The 12,666-nt window shown below is 27.6% G+C and overlaps 4 protein-coding genes across 8 annotated transcripts; 1 reads left to right on the top strand and 3 right to left on the bottom strand.

Annotated features, from left to right (window-relative positions):
- Positions 1-44: 44 nt before the first annotated feature.
- LOC107065458 (vesicle transport protein SFT2A) lies at positions 45-1,209 on the bottom strand. Of its 2 annotated transcripts, XM_015319170.2 has the most exons (5): positions 1,069-1,199; positions 911-928; positions 636-805; positions 338-455; positions 45-257 (listed from the first exon to the last, which is right to left on the bottom strand). In XM_015319170.2, exons 1-5 carry the CDS (start codon positions 1,135-1,137, stop codon positions 129-131), a joined length of 504 nt encoding a protein of 167 aa, XP_015174656.1. In that variant the 5' UTR covers positions 1,138-1,199; the 3' UTR covers positions 45-128. The 2 variants fall into 2 exon arrangements, with proteins under 2 accessions (XP_015174656.1, XP_015174657.1); XM_015319171.2 differs by lacking the exon at positions 911-928 and having other exon boundaries at positions 1,069-1,209.
- Positions 1,210-1,705: 496 nt separating this feature from the next.
- Positions 1,706-12,634, top strand: TyrRS (Tyrosyl-tRNA synthetase). 2 transcript variants are annotated; one of them, XM_015319160.2, is made up of 8 exons: positions 1,706-1,846; positions 10,399-10,787; positions 10,867-11,129; positions 11,212-11,427; positions 11,520-11,711; positions 11,794-12,058; positions 12,138-12,279; positions 12,359-12,634. In XM_015319160.2, the coding sequence occupies exons 2-8, from the start codon at positions 10,411-10,413 to the stop codon at positions 12,470-12,472; spliced, it is 1,569 nt and encodes a 522-aa protein (XP_015174646.1). In that variant the 5' UTR covers positions 1,706-1,846; positions 10,399-10,410; the 3' UTR covers positions 12,473-12,634. The 2 variants fall into 2 exon arrangements, with proteins under 2 accessions (XP_015174646.1, XP_015174645.1); XM_015319159.2 differs by lacking the exon at positions 1,706-1,846 and adding an exon at positions 9,721-9,868.
- Positions 2,109-5,752, bottom strand: LOC107065453 (cilia- and flagella-associated protein 100). Its single transcript, XM_015319158.2, is given in 9 exon segments — positions 2,109-2,452; positions 2,557-2,880; positions 3,151-3,380; positions 3,717-4,083; positions 4,201-4,430; positions 4,433-4,457; positions 4,639-4,858; positions 4,966-5,174; positions 5,261-5,752. Coding segments are annotated over 8 exon segments (1,854 nt in total). The 5' UTR covers positions 5,118-5,174; positions 5,261-5,752; the 3' UTR covers positions 2,109-2,146.
- LOC107065455 (uncharacterized) lies at positions 5,782-9,418 on the bottom strand. Of its 3 annotated transcripts, none has more exons than XM_089177919.1 (4): positions 8,924-9,418; positions 7,626-7,898; positions 7,078-7,464; positions 5,782-6,880 (listed from the first exon to the last, which is right to left on the bottom strand). In XM_089177919.1, exons 2-4 carry the CDS (start codon positions 7,893-7,895, stop codon positions 6,092-6,094), a joined length of 1,446 nt encoding a protein of 481 aa, XP_089034045.1. In that variant the 5' UTR covers positions 7,896-7,898; positions 8,924-9,418; the 3' UTR covers positions 5,782-6,091. The 3 variants fall into 3 exon arrangements, with proteins under 3 accessions (XP_089034045.1, XP_015174648.1, XP_015174651.1); XM_015319162.2 differs by lacking the exon at positions 8,924-9,418 and adding an exon at positions 8,223-8,845; XM_015319165.2 differs by lacking the exon at positions 8,924-9,418 and adding an exon at positions 8,264-8,845.
- Positions 12,635-12,666: the final 32 nt, after the last annotated feature.

The raw sequence follows: 12,666 nt of genomic DNA, 5'->3' as shown, positions 1-12,666 counted from the left end.
ATTCTGATTTTTAAAAATATATCAAACATGATACACTCAAAAAATATGTACAAAATATTTAGATTTTTATAAATATGATTAATACAATGATATTCAACATCTCTTTTTTCTTTCCAAGCGATATATGTTTACGTTATACAAGATTCAACAGTTTTCTTTACAGCATCTCGTGCATATGGTATATATGATAAGGAATACCAAGTCATTGCTATAGATTGAATAATGATAAATATAAGAGCCAAACCAGGATTGTTTAACTATAACATAAGAAAAATTTGTTTATAATAATTGAATATCATATATTACAATAATTGAATATCATATATGTTTTACTTACGTGTAAAGCTGCAAATAATGTCATACCAATCGATATGAATACTACAATAGTAGCAATAATTCTTGTCGCAGCAAACATTTTTTTTAATTGATTTATAGGACCCATCAAAAAACAAGTACTGCAAGGGAAATTATTTATTAAAGAATACTATGATAATATTTCCAAGATAGATGAAATAAAGCAGAATGTTTTTAAACAAAAACACCTAGCATTATTTTGTTACAACGCAAGCTGCTATGACATTTAGAAAAATACAAATTATATATGTATTTCTAATCTTACATAGAATAATCTCTACCTTGCTAGTGAAATGATATTTCCTAATGTGTAAAATATAGCAAATATTGTAAGTCCTCTTCTTAAAAATAAGGCAAATGATCCAAGAAAAGAACAAAGAATGCCTATGACAAAACAAATAGCGAAACCTTTTATGCGTGTCGACCAACTCAGTGTTGTTTGATCCATAACCTATAAAAATTAAATAATATTATTTTATATTCTAAGCTTATATGAGAATAATAATATAAGTTTCCACATCATGACGATATCAATCTTTTGACAAGACCTACTTACCACGAAATTAACATCATCCTTTAGTTAGAAATTGTAAGCAAGTAATAAAATAAATATTTTATTAATATGTATATATAGATGTATATATATAAAATAGGAAGTATATATATTCTTAAAACTAATATTTATTAATGAAACAAACAATTTTATATCATTACCTGTGCAATAATACCACTTTCCTCATCGCACTCCTCTTTACCGCTTAAAGCTCTTCTTAATTTATCCATGATTATTAATAAGATATCAAATAATTTAACTATGCTTCAATTCACACATTAAAAGATAACTGTTTCTATGAGTGTTATTATAATTATTTTTTTGATCTTAGCAAAACCATTAAAATTTGATGTATCACATTTCACGCGTAAGTATATGAAAAAACGTAAGAAAAAATCGAATGAAAATACTGTTAACTTATGTTACTCCTTGGAATGAATTAAACTTAAGGGGAAAAAAGGAAAGATTAATTGATCAAAAATTAAATATAAAACATAAGGAATTATTGTAAATACGTAGTAGCATATCACGAAATTCCACGAATCTTCAAACTCCCTACCACTTTTTCTGCAAGACACATTTGTTAACTGACAGATTATCATAGCAGACGCCCTCTTTACTATACGTGTAAACGTAAGCAAACATATAGTGTAGTAACAATAGTTCTTTTTTTATTTCATACGCTTATAAAATCGTTACATTAAAATCTAATCGACATAACCTTTAAAAAACGATATTATTTATTACCTGATTTGAAGTCTATATAAGAAAGATTTGTAAACATTGCTAGCTGTCAATACATTATTATATTTTTTATTTTAATATCCCTGTTGGAGATAAATCACAAACTGTCACATTATATTTAGAAACGATCGAGTAATCCACCAAAAATGTTAATTTTATAAAAATCGTTACAAAGTTAAAAACAACAATAAATATGTAAGTACATTTAGGTTAGATTTTAGTTTAACAAAATGGTGAAAGTGGACAGTAGGTAATCCAGTTTAACAATGATAAAAGATTGTGATTTATTATTTATTACGAAAAAGAAATTGTGTAAATCGATGTATATCTCGTAATTTATCCATGAATTGAACGGAAGAAACGAAGTTTCATACATGAAATAAAAAAATGTCTGATGAATGTCTTTTTAGTATAGATGACTTAAATAATTTCATATTAGTAAATTGATTACAAAAAATACATATACACTTTATATTTATTAAATTCTTATCAACATTATTCTACAGTTTCATTGATTACCATATCTGAAGCAGTTTCATAAATTTGTGGTTCTTTGGTCTGAAATGTTAGATCAAAGTCATCGGGAAATTTAGATTGATATTTTGTAAAGTCTTCGTGTTTACAATAATTTGTAAAGTAAGTTAAATATTGGATCTCTTCTTCCGTTGGTTCGACATAAGAAGCTACCTTTTCCGTTTTCTCATAAATTGGCGTAGAACGCCACTTTAATTGTCGTTTACTTATTATGGGCATCTGCATGATACGAGTTAATGCGTCTAATAATTGATGCATTAGTTCGAACTAGAATAAAAGAGAAAGAAAACAGGATAACGAGGTTCATTTAAAGAATAGAGAGAAGAAGATAATATAATACAAAGTAAAATATATATTAAAAAGATTGTAACCTTTCTAGCAGCATCTTCAGCTTCTTTGATAGCTTTATATTCTTGTTTAAAACCCTCTCTCTCGCATTTTCTAACTACTTCATGAGGTAATGTATCTAATTCTAAATTGAGTTCCTCATGAGTTTTTTCGATCAGCTTCATCATAGTGAAACTATTGAGTTTAGCATCATTAGGTGCTATACAAGTTTCATATGCATCTTCGATCAAGACATACACACAAAGAACATCTTCCGAACATACCAAATCACGAAATACACCTTGCAAAAGGTAATTAGCGTATTCTTGCAAATTCGTTGCTCTCTCCTCTGTTTTATGAATCGAATCCTAGATTAAAAGATATTAGAAAAAGAATCATGATTTATTTGTTGATGCTATCTATCAATGAATGAAACGCATGTGTGATTAGAAACAATCATGATGATTGATAGGAGAAATTTCCATTCCATTATTTCGTCATTTTCTTTCAACATATCTTGTGCAATTTTATTATCTCTCACATAATAAATATAAATATAAATATAAATATAAATATAAATATTGCATATATGTACTACAATTTGCATGAACATCTATTGTTTTTCATTATATACTTACTTCCAATTCTTCAATACTAGTAGTAATCTCATCGAACTCATGTTCCATTCTATCTTCAGCTTCTGCAATCGTTATTAACATTTCACCTATAGGTGCTACCAATGATTCCAAATGTATCAAAGCATTTAAATTCTGTGTCTCTATTGCTTCAAATACATGTAACAAATCAAAAGGATCCTCGAAATAAAGTTTAGTAGGACCTGCTCCCATTAAATCTTCTTCAAACATTCCTATGAATAAAAATAAATGATATATTATATAAGCTGCTTATTTGTCAAATTAATTGTTTCTACAAAACCGTAAAGTAGGGAAAATAGATAAAATAATATACATTATTATATCATCTATATAATGATCGTAAACATTTTTGTTATTTAGTAAAGTTAAAGTGAATTATTAAGGAAATTTATATTAAATATATAAAGGTAAGCACACACTGATTAAATATTTCGACATTAGAATTTAAAAAAATTCTTTAGGTGAAGTTAATCATTACGAGTGTCTATAGACAATTCATATAATGAGTAAAAATGAAGAATAAATATATATTTAAGTATGTTAAATACTTAATAAACAATCAAGAGACGCTGTTTCTTCGGCCATCTTAAAACGTCCAAAAATGTCATCAGTAGTTGCTAAAAATATACTTTCTCCTGATCGTGAACGATAAATCCAATCATATTCATTTCTCCATGATATTGGTGAAATTTGAAATAGAAATTTTTGACATGTTTTTGCCAATCTCCAACGTTCTTCCCAATAATACAAGTCTAATCTAATCTGACCATATTCCTTCATCAAAGAAGTTCTCTTTTCATTTATCGTCAAAGTCAATTTCAATTCTTTTTCAGCTTCTTCTAAAATAATCATACTTTTTTCGTGATCCTTTGATAAAAAATCTTCAAAACCATTAAAGTATGTGCGATATTGGCGCTTAAAAAAAATTTATATAAAATTTAATGAATTATAATAGAATTCAATAAAATTAATTGTATTGAATTTAAAAGAAAATGTAATAGATATTTATATTATTTTTTTTTAATTTTTTACTTTGATCTTGTTTAATCTTCTTCGTTCCTCATCGAATTGTTGTTCTATATGAATACAAAGATCACGTTGTTCACCAGCAAGTAATTTGGTTCTTAAAATTTCTCGAAGATCATTGATGTATCGATGAAGAGAAAATTTTTCTTTTAACAAACGTTCAGTAGTTTCGATGAAGTATTCCGGATTAACATCAGTTATCGCGAATGCATCTTTCAATTCTTTGTGTTTCTTTTTTCTTTTTTTTCCGCCGCCACGTCCACCTGTGTTAAATATTAATTAATATCACTTTAATTGTAATAATTTTTTAAATTTTAATATAAAACAATACTTATATTAGACAAAAAATTTGTTAAAGTTGAAAATTTTTCAGTCTTCTAAATAGTGTTTTTCTCTTAAATATATTATATAAATAAAATGTTAATAATATTAATGATAACTCACTCGCAATCTTCTAAAAATATCACTGCGCGTATGTAAAGTACTCTCATATTTTTTATAACTTGCTATACGTCGAGCTTCAATAGTTTTACGTCTTTGAGCCTTCCAAAATTGAAAATAAGGAAACATATGAGAACATGATGGAAATTCAAATGGTGATTGTTCAGTATTAACGTTTCTAGCTTCTAAATGTTCATGATCACTGGTGAAATAATAACGTGTCCTTAAAATTTGAAAAAAAGAAAAATATTAATAGGATTATTTATTGTTAGAAAAAAATTGATATTTTTATAATTTATTTAACTATTGTTTTATTTTTCTTATTTTTACCTGATCAAGTTACGACGACGAGAATCGATATTAGCTTGAGTATTTCGTTTAATCGATGTTCTTTTTCGAATTTGATTAGATAAATGAAATGCATCTTCAACTTTTCCTCTTCTAAAGAAATTTTTTGGTTTCGATGTTGTATTATTACTCATGTCTAATATGTTTTTATTATTGTAATAATCTCTTAATAATAATAAACATTTATTTATCTAGAAATCAATAATAATATCGTTCATGTTCGATATTTAATTTGTTTTAAATTTAATTTTCTTAAATATTAAAGTAATTTACATACCTAGAAGATAGTTCTTTCTAGTTTTCGATTAAATATTTGTCCTGGTTTTCTAACAATGAGTTTTGTTTTCCTGTCTTTACGGTATACAACACAGTAATGATGTTTCTTAATTACATTGTGGACCTAAAGAATAGATCGTTGATGACCGTAAACTAGTCGTAACACTTTTTGCTTATTATTATTACGAATGTTCTCAAACATATCCGTATAAAGGAAATGCAGAAAGTGTCATCTTTTTAAAATAATCGATTTAAATTGATAGATGGATAAAGAATTTGTTTGACATGCGCTTTCCGCGTTGAGATAGTTACGAATGAAATTAGTCAATCAATTCGTTCGCATGCGCACGTTATGTTTTAATTTACACTATAAAGTGATAATCCATATAAATTATATTATGAATTATAATATATAATATAGAATTTTTGTTTTGAAAATTATATATTTTTCTTTTAGCGAAAGTAATTCCATTGTGGATAGAACAATACATTCATGCAATGTTTATAATTAACAAAGGAGAAAATATATATTATTTTTATTTAATTATATTATAATATATTATACTATATTTTATACATTTTATTTATTTACTACGTATAATTTAAAAAGAAAAAAAATAAAATAATAATGATAATATTTATAATCTACTATACGTTTTTAATTAATAAATAAGATACTTCATAAGCCTAACTCTTATTTTATATTCAATAAATAAATAAATAGATAGATATAAAATATTTGAATTTCCAAGACAAAAATAATAATGCATTTGTTACTAATAATAATAATTAATTGTACATCCGTAATTCGATCTATTAATCTATCTATAATCTATCCATAACTAATGGTATATCCCATAGAAATCATAAGAGCTTCCTTGATAGCAGGATGTAATTGTCGTTCGATGTAACTGGTCAATGTTTTACTGGCACCACGAAGAAAAATATCTTCCATTTCTCTAGCAATATTTTCTTTCGATTGCCAACTTCGATTATTACCGTGATCTTCATCATTATTGCTAACGTTATCATCATCATCATTATCATTAAAATTAGGAATAAAAATATCATAAAGATTTTCATCCAACAAAAGAGTTTCTCTAGATTCAATTTTTGTTGGTGACTCGTGAAAATTGTATTCTCTTTTGAAATTAGATTTTTCTTCTTGACAATCATCATCGACACTTTCGTTTTTTAACAAATTTACAGAACGATCTAAAAGATTAATAGTAGACGCCATTGTTGTTGTAGTTGATTCGTTGACCATTATCGATTCCTTTTTAGCTTGCGAAAGCTTTTTATCATTGACCAATGCAGTTACAAAATCACCCGGTGTTATCTCGATTTCCATTGAGCTAGATCCTTGATGATCCTTAGGAGAATGATCTTTTTTATCTTTCTTCATAGTCATCGTCATTGTTACATCGTTCGTATTACGTTTCTTAATTCCTCTCCTTCGACGTACTACTGATTTAGTTATCCAAAGATTATTTCTCCATGTACCTAAGTTTCTTATTGGTGTACTTGAAGTACGTGCAACTCGACTTTCGTTTGCTATTAATAAATCTGCATCTTCGGATACGGTGAATAGGCGACGTGGCTCAGCCGATAATACAGAAAGCTAGAAAATAAAATTAATTATTTTGTTTAGGATTTTTTAATTTTTTAATTACTTTAACTTTTAGTTTTACAATTTGCAAAAATAAAAATTGGATTCAAAAGAAATTGATTAATCAACCTAGTTAGCAACTTTTAAGATCTATCTTATATAAAATACATTTAATTTTTCAATTAAATATTATAAATTAAATTTATTACGTCATCACGAGGAGGATAATAAGGTGGCCACTTGTCCTGCCTTTTAAGCTGTTTCTCATGACGATTTGGATGACATCCATAGGCGTAAAGTGAAGCAAATCTTGGCTCTAAAAAGCTTGATTCTGTACGTATACGCATTTGTCCACGAGCTCTGGCAATTGTACCTGTGAAAATATCGATACCAGCTTGTCTCAATCGTAAAGTCATTTTACATGATTCCAAAGGTATATGAGATCTCCGTTCTTCTCTCATCAATAATGACACTGTTCCTGATATAGATAAATCGTTGAATGTTACTCTGGTTTTTAATGAATTACTCGAAGGTTCAAAATAACATGTTTCAACTCTTGCCCATGAACTTCCTCGACTTCTTGCATTCTGTGGAAACTAATATAAATATTATAAATTAAAATATATATATATATATATATATTAAGCAAATAAATTATAACAATAAATGATTTGTATTTGCCCTTTATCATTATAATATAAAATAAAATACATAATATTATTATTATTTATAATCTTTTAATAAAAATAATATATACCTTTACTGCAATTCGCGAAATCATCATTGCCAATGGTGCGGATCGTAATTCTTCTTGGTAATTTGGTTCACGACCTTCTCCTTCTTCTTGTAATCTATTTCTTCGTCTATTCGAATCTCTTTGAAGTGCATCCAAAGCACGTTCCAATCTATCACCACAACCATCTCTGTTTCCAATTGTTGTACCACTTTCCGAACTTGTCCAATCGAACGTAATGAATATTAATGTTAATAACGACAATGTCCAAGGTTTGATTGTATACGATGGCATAACCTAATTAATTAATTTAAAAAAAACAATGTTTTGGTTAATTTAAAGGATTAAAGAATTTTTTAAATAAATTTCAATGATTATTCATAAGATAATAAATATTTGTAAAAAAAGAAAAAAACAGAAATTTTTTAATTGAAGGATCAAAATAGATATTTGTGAGAAAAACAAATTTTTTAAATCTTAAAGCCACTCAAGAATGACAATTTTTAATCGACGAAACAAATAAGAAAGAGACTGTAAAGTCTAAAAAAATAAAAACTGTAAAGAGACAAAAAATAAAGATTTCCAAGTCCTAAAACTATCTTGGCAGATCTGAATATGTACATCTATATAATATCCTGAGTAGAAACTCGGTGAACCCGTACTTCTTAAACAGAGCATGAATACGTCTTCCTTCCGTCTATTTTAGCGAGAGTCGGTGAAACTAGGAAACGATTTCGAGAGATGTTTGTCTTTCCATTTGGAAAGGCCTCGAAAATGATTTATTTACTTAGTCATTTTCCTTATTCTCTTTATTTTCCTCGTATAATTATTTGAAACAAATAATCGAAATGGTCACGTGTTTTTATTTAAATACGTTCGGCTATCTTCGGTCAATCTCGGTCGACCTTCGTTTTGGCGCCATTTAGAAATCAAAAGATAGTATTCGATTGAAACACAGATAACTTGTAGACTCCATTCATGAATATGTAAATAAAGTAATTAATCTGTTTCGTTAGAATATCAGAATTTAAAAGATCTTACGCCAGTTAAAGTGAAATCTCATTGTCAATTATTATTAATGATTACGCGGTTCGATAATTATATCTGACAAGAATCAAAATTTTCGAAATTAAAAGAATTTTCTATTTTTCAATGACAAAAAATATGATTTCATTCAAAAATCATAACTATGATGCATTATAATATAAAACATTACCATAATATTTCTAGAAATTAAGTTCATTTTTTTATTTTTTATTCCTTCAAATATTTATCTTAAAAGTTTTACTTATATATGTTATATATAGAAATAGTATACTTACTCTATCGAATTTTCCAGATTAACTTTCTCTGTAAAATCACCAATGAAAAAATCTCTCCTTCTTTTCCTTGCTCTCCTTTGGTAACGTAAATAAAAAAATGCCAGATATATTTGAAGTAGTCGGTAAGAAATCAGTGATAGTTAGAATGAAGTTAAATGTCTTGTTGAAGCTAAGGCAGATAAAAGAACAATGAAAGTGGCTGTGGATACGCACTGAGATGTCTTCCAAAGAAAACCGAATGGCAAACATTGGCTTCCTTTCTTTTTGGTACTCTTTCAAGAAGTAGTGTCGAAGGAAGGTGGAAATATTACGATATAGCATGAATCTAGGACACTCGCTTTTAAATGAATCGGTTCGTTTGATTTATCTCGAAATCCTCACATCCTGTCGATTTTTTTTTCTTTTTCTATTTGAATCATTTCTTTTCTCACATCGCTACAAATTTTTTCAAAAATTACTATACTAATACTATATTATCACGATAAACTAATAAAACTACTTATCAAAATTGATAATTTTGATTTAAAAAAAAGTATTCTATTCTGGTTTTTAAAAAAGTGCATTTAAAAATTAGGATTTTGTATGTTTATATAATTTGTTGCTAGATGACTCTGAATTCATCTTGAATTTATCAAAATGTATACAATTTTAATTCAATTATCTCCAATTGAATAAGAGATTATTTTATAAATATTTTACATTGATGTTTATTTAAAAAATAGAATAAATAGATATAACTTTTATTCGAAATGGAACAGTGATATTCTTCGCTGGCTTAACCAATGCAACCACAGCGACAAACGTTCGACAGTAGCTCATATTGGAAGGGGATGAATAGGAAAATGGAAAAAAGTGGGGGTAATGCGTAATCTGTTCCTCAAGTTATACACATATGTTGTTTCAAGTTTTTTAATTTCTTCTTCTGTAAAGTTAATAATCTGACGGGTAAGAATGCATAGGTTTATAGGTTAGATGAATATTGATTAATTAGTAAAAATACAGAATATCTATTTATTTGTCTTTCTAATATTGTCAGTTTAATTATAATTTTAGACCTGTTAAATATTTGACAAGACAACTACACGTGCTTTACCGGTTACACGTGGTTTTTCAATTTATTGTCGTTTATTATTAATATATAACAAATTATATGAATCTTTCTCCTACAGTTTTTGAAAATAATTGAGTATTAAATCTTACTGCTTACATAGTGTATAGTCCTATAACATTTTGACAAAATCTGTGCTTTAAAGGTCTGATGGAGCTTTATTAAACATAGAAAATCCCTAAAGTCTATCTCACAATATTATATCTAGCTTAGTTTCACCTTAGTACCATTTTTGGATGAATTAGATAGCAGTCATTATATGATGTAATTCTTTCTCAGTTTTACTCATTACATACATCAGTACTTGGAGAGGTTAACATTTTCCAATTTACTAACTAAATTATTTACATGTTTTTATTTTATGTAGACTAAAATTAAAATGGGTGAATTAACTTGGAACGAGAAGTATAATCTCATAACAAGAAATCTAGGAGAATGGCTTGGTGATGAAAAATTAAAAAGTATTTTGAAAGAACGAGATCTTAAGATATATTGGGGTACTGCTACTACCGGCAAACCCCATATCGGATACTTTACACCAATGTTAAAGATAGCTGATTTTTTAAATGCTGGAGCTGAAGTTACTATTTTATTCGCTGACTTACATGCTTACTTAGATAATATGAAAGCACCTTGGGAACTTTTAGAATTAAGAACATCATATTATGAAGTTATTATTAAAGCTATGCTTAAATCTATTGGCGTGCCTTTGGACAAACTTAAATTTGTTAAAGGAACGGATTATCAATTATCCAAGTTAGTATTAGAAAAGTATATTGTATATATGTGAGATTTATTATTATGCAAGTACAATTTTTATATTATATTTTTTAAGGGAATATACTTTGGATATGTATCGATTAAGTTCTATTGTAACCGAACATGATGCTAAAAAGGCAGGTGCAGAAGTTGTCAAACAAATTGCAAATCCATTACTTTCTGGTTTGCTATATCCAGGATTGCAAGCACTGGATGAAGAGTATCTTCATATCGATGCTCAATTTGGTGGAATAGATCAAAGAAAGATTTTTACCTTTTCTGAAAAATATTTACCAATGCTTGGATATGATAAACGTATCCATTTAATGAATCCTATGAGTCAGTATATAATGAATTTATAAAAGAAAGTAGACTCTTATAATATTTGTGAAAGAAAATATATTTTGAAATTCACTTTTAGTACCTGGACTGGCTGGTGCTAAAATGTCATCTTCTGAAGAAGACTCAAAAATTGATCTTCTTGATGGAGCTTCAACAGTTAAAAAGAAGTTGAAAAAAGCATTCTGCGAACCTGGTAATATCAATGATAATGGAATACTTACTTTTTCTAAACATGTGATATTTAGTTTATTAAAAAAAGGAGAATCTTATAATGTACCGAGAAGCAAAGATTTTGGTATGTATAAAATGTAAATTTTTGTTAAAACATTATTATCACATGTATTAATTAACAGATTACAGTATTAAAATTGTCAAACATTGATATAGGTGGAGATATATCTTTCTCTACATACGAGGAATTAGAAGCTGCATTTGCAAAGGAAGAAATACATCCTGGTGATCTTAAAAATGCTGCTGAAATATATATAAATAGGCTTTTAGATCCAATTAGAAAAGAATTTGATACATGTCCTAAATTAAAATCTCTTGTCAGTAAAGCATACCCACCGCAGAAGCAAAGTGAGTTCTTTGAAGTTGACCATATAGTATTGATTTTTAAATACGTTTCAATTAACAAATTTCTTCTATTGTTTATGGATAGAGGTGGTAGATGAAATAGTACCATCGAGATTGGATATTAAAGTTGGAAAGATCGTTGATGTGAAAAAACATCCTGATGCCGATTCATTATACGTGGAAAAAATAGATTTAGGTGAAAATAATGGTCCTAGAACTATTGTCAGCGGTCTTGTAAATTTTGTTCCTATAGAGGAAATGCAAGATAGAATGGTACTTGTACTTGCAAATCTTAAAGCGGCTAATCTCAGGGGTATACAATCACATGGAATGGTTCTTTGCGCATCTGTGTAAGATATTATTTCTATATTTTCATACTTTATCAAAAAATTGTTCTTATTTTGAATTAATTATTGACTATTTAATCAGAGATGAGCCAACAAGGCAAGTTGAACCTTTGAGACCACCGGAAAATAGTAATCCTGGTGATAGAGTTTTCGTAGAGGGTTATGAAAGTGGAACACCGGATGACGTTTTAAATCCAAAGAAAAAAGTTTGGGAAAAGTTGCAGGTATTTGTAACTTAAAATGTAGAATCATAAATTTCTTAAGAAATATAAGATTTTAATGAAATATTTCCATTTTTAATAGGCTGATCTTATTGTAAATGGAGATGGAGAAGCATCATGGAATGGAAATGTGTTGGTTACGTCGAATGGTGGAAAAATAATTGCAGACTCTCTCAGGAACGTACCAATTAAGTAATGTATTGTACAATTATTCCTCTTATGTGCATTTGATTGTTGACTTGAAATTGAATTATGACATCCATTGAACTGCCTATTTTTAATGACTTTATTAAACATTATAATACATGATTATTATAATATAAAAGAAAAATAATATAAATGCTTAATGATCAACTGATTTATACGTCTATTATTATAAAACAAAATGTG

This window comes from Polistes dominula, unplaced genomic scaffold, assembly GCF_049000335.1.
Source record: "Polistes dominula isolate Pdom_NZ unplaced genomic scaffold, Pdom_raw_medaka contig_24, whole genome shotgun sequence".
Taxonomy (NCBI): domain Eukaryota; kingdom Metazoa; phylum Arthropoda; class Insecta; order Hymenoptera; family Vespidae; genus Polistes; species Polistes dominula.
Note: the sequence above shows the minus strand (reverse complement) of the source record. Positions and strands in the feature narration are given on the sequence as shown.

What these genes read in the sequence shown, in the direction of transcription:
- LOC107065455 (XM_015319162.2), bottom strand. Translation starts at nt 8,279, where the DNA reads ATGCTCTGTTTAAGAAGTACGGGTTCACCGAGTTTCTACTCAGGATAT. An exon ending in TTTCGCGAATTGCAGTAAAG is followed by an intron (nt 7,465 to 7,625) that starts GTATATATTATT and finishes TATTTATATTAG; the next exon opens with TTTCCACAGAATGCAAGAAG. An exon ending in ATTATCCTCCTCGTGATGAC is followed by an intron (nt 6,881 to 7,077) that starts GTAATAAATTTA and finishes TTTATTTTCTAG; the next exon opens with CTTTCTGTATTATCGGCTGA.
- TyrRS (XM_015319160.2), top strand. Translation starts at nt 10,411, where the DNA reads ATGGGTGAATTAACTTGGAACGAGAAGTATAATCTCATAACAAGAAAT. An exon ending in CCATTTAATGAATCCTATGA is followed by an intron (nt 11,130 to 11,211) that starts GTCAGTATATAA and finishes ATTCACTTTTAG; the next exon opens with TACCTGGACTGGCTGGTGCT. An exon ending in AAGTTTGGGAAAAGTTGCAG is followed by an intron (nt 12,280 to 12,358) that starts GTATTTGTAACT and finishes CATTTTTAATAG; the next exon opens with GCTGATCTTATTGTAAATGG.
- LOC107065458 (XM_015319170.2), bottom strand. Translation starts at nt 1,137, where the DNA reads ATGGATAAATTAAGAAGAGCTTTAAGCGGTAAAGAGGAGTGCGATGAG. An exon ending in AATATCATTTCACTAGCAAG is followed by an intron (nt 456 to 635) that starts GTAGAGATTATT and finishes TTTCCCTTGCAG; the next exon opens with TACTTGTTTTTTGATGGGTC. An exon ending in CATTATTTGCAGCTTTACAC is followed by an intron (nt 258 to 337) that starts GTAAGTAAAACA and finishes CTTATGTTATAG; the next exon opens with TTAAACAATCCTGGTTTGGC.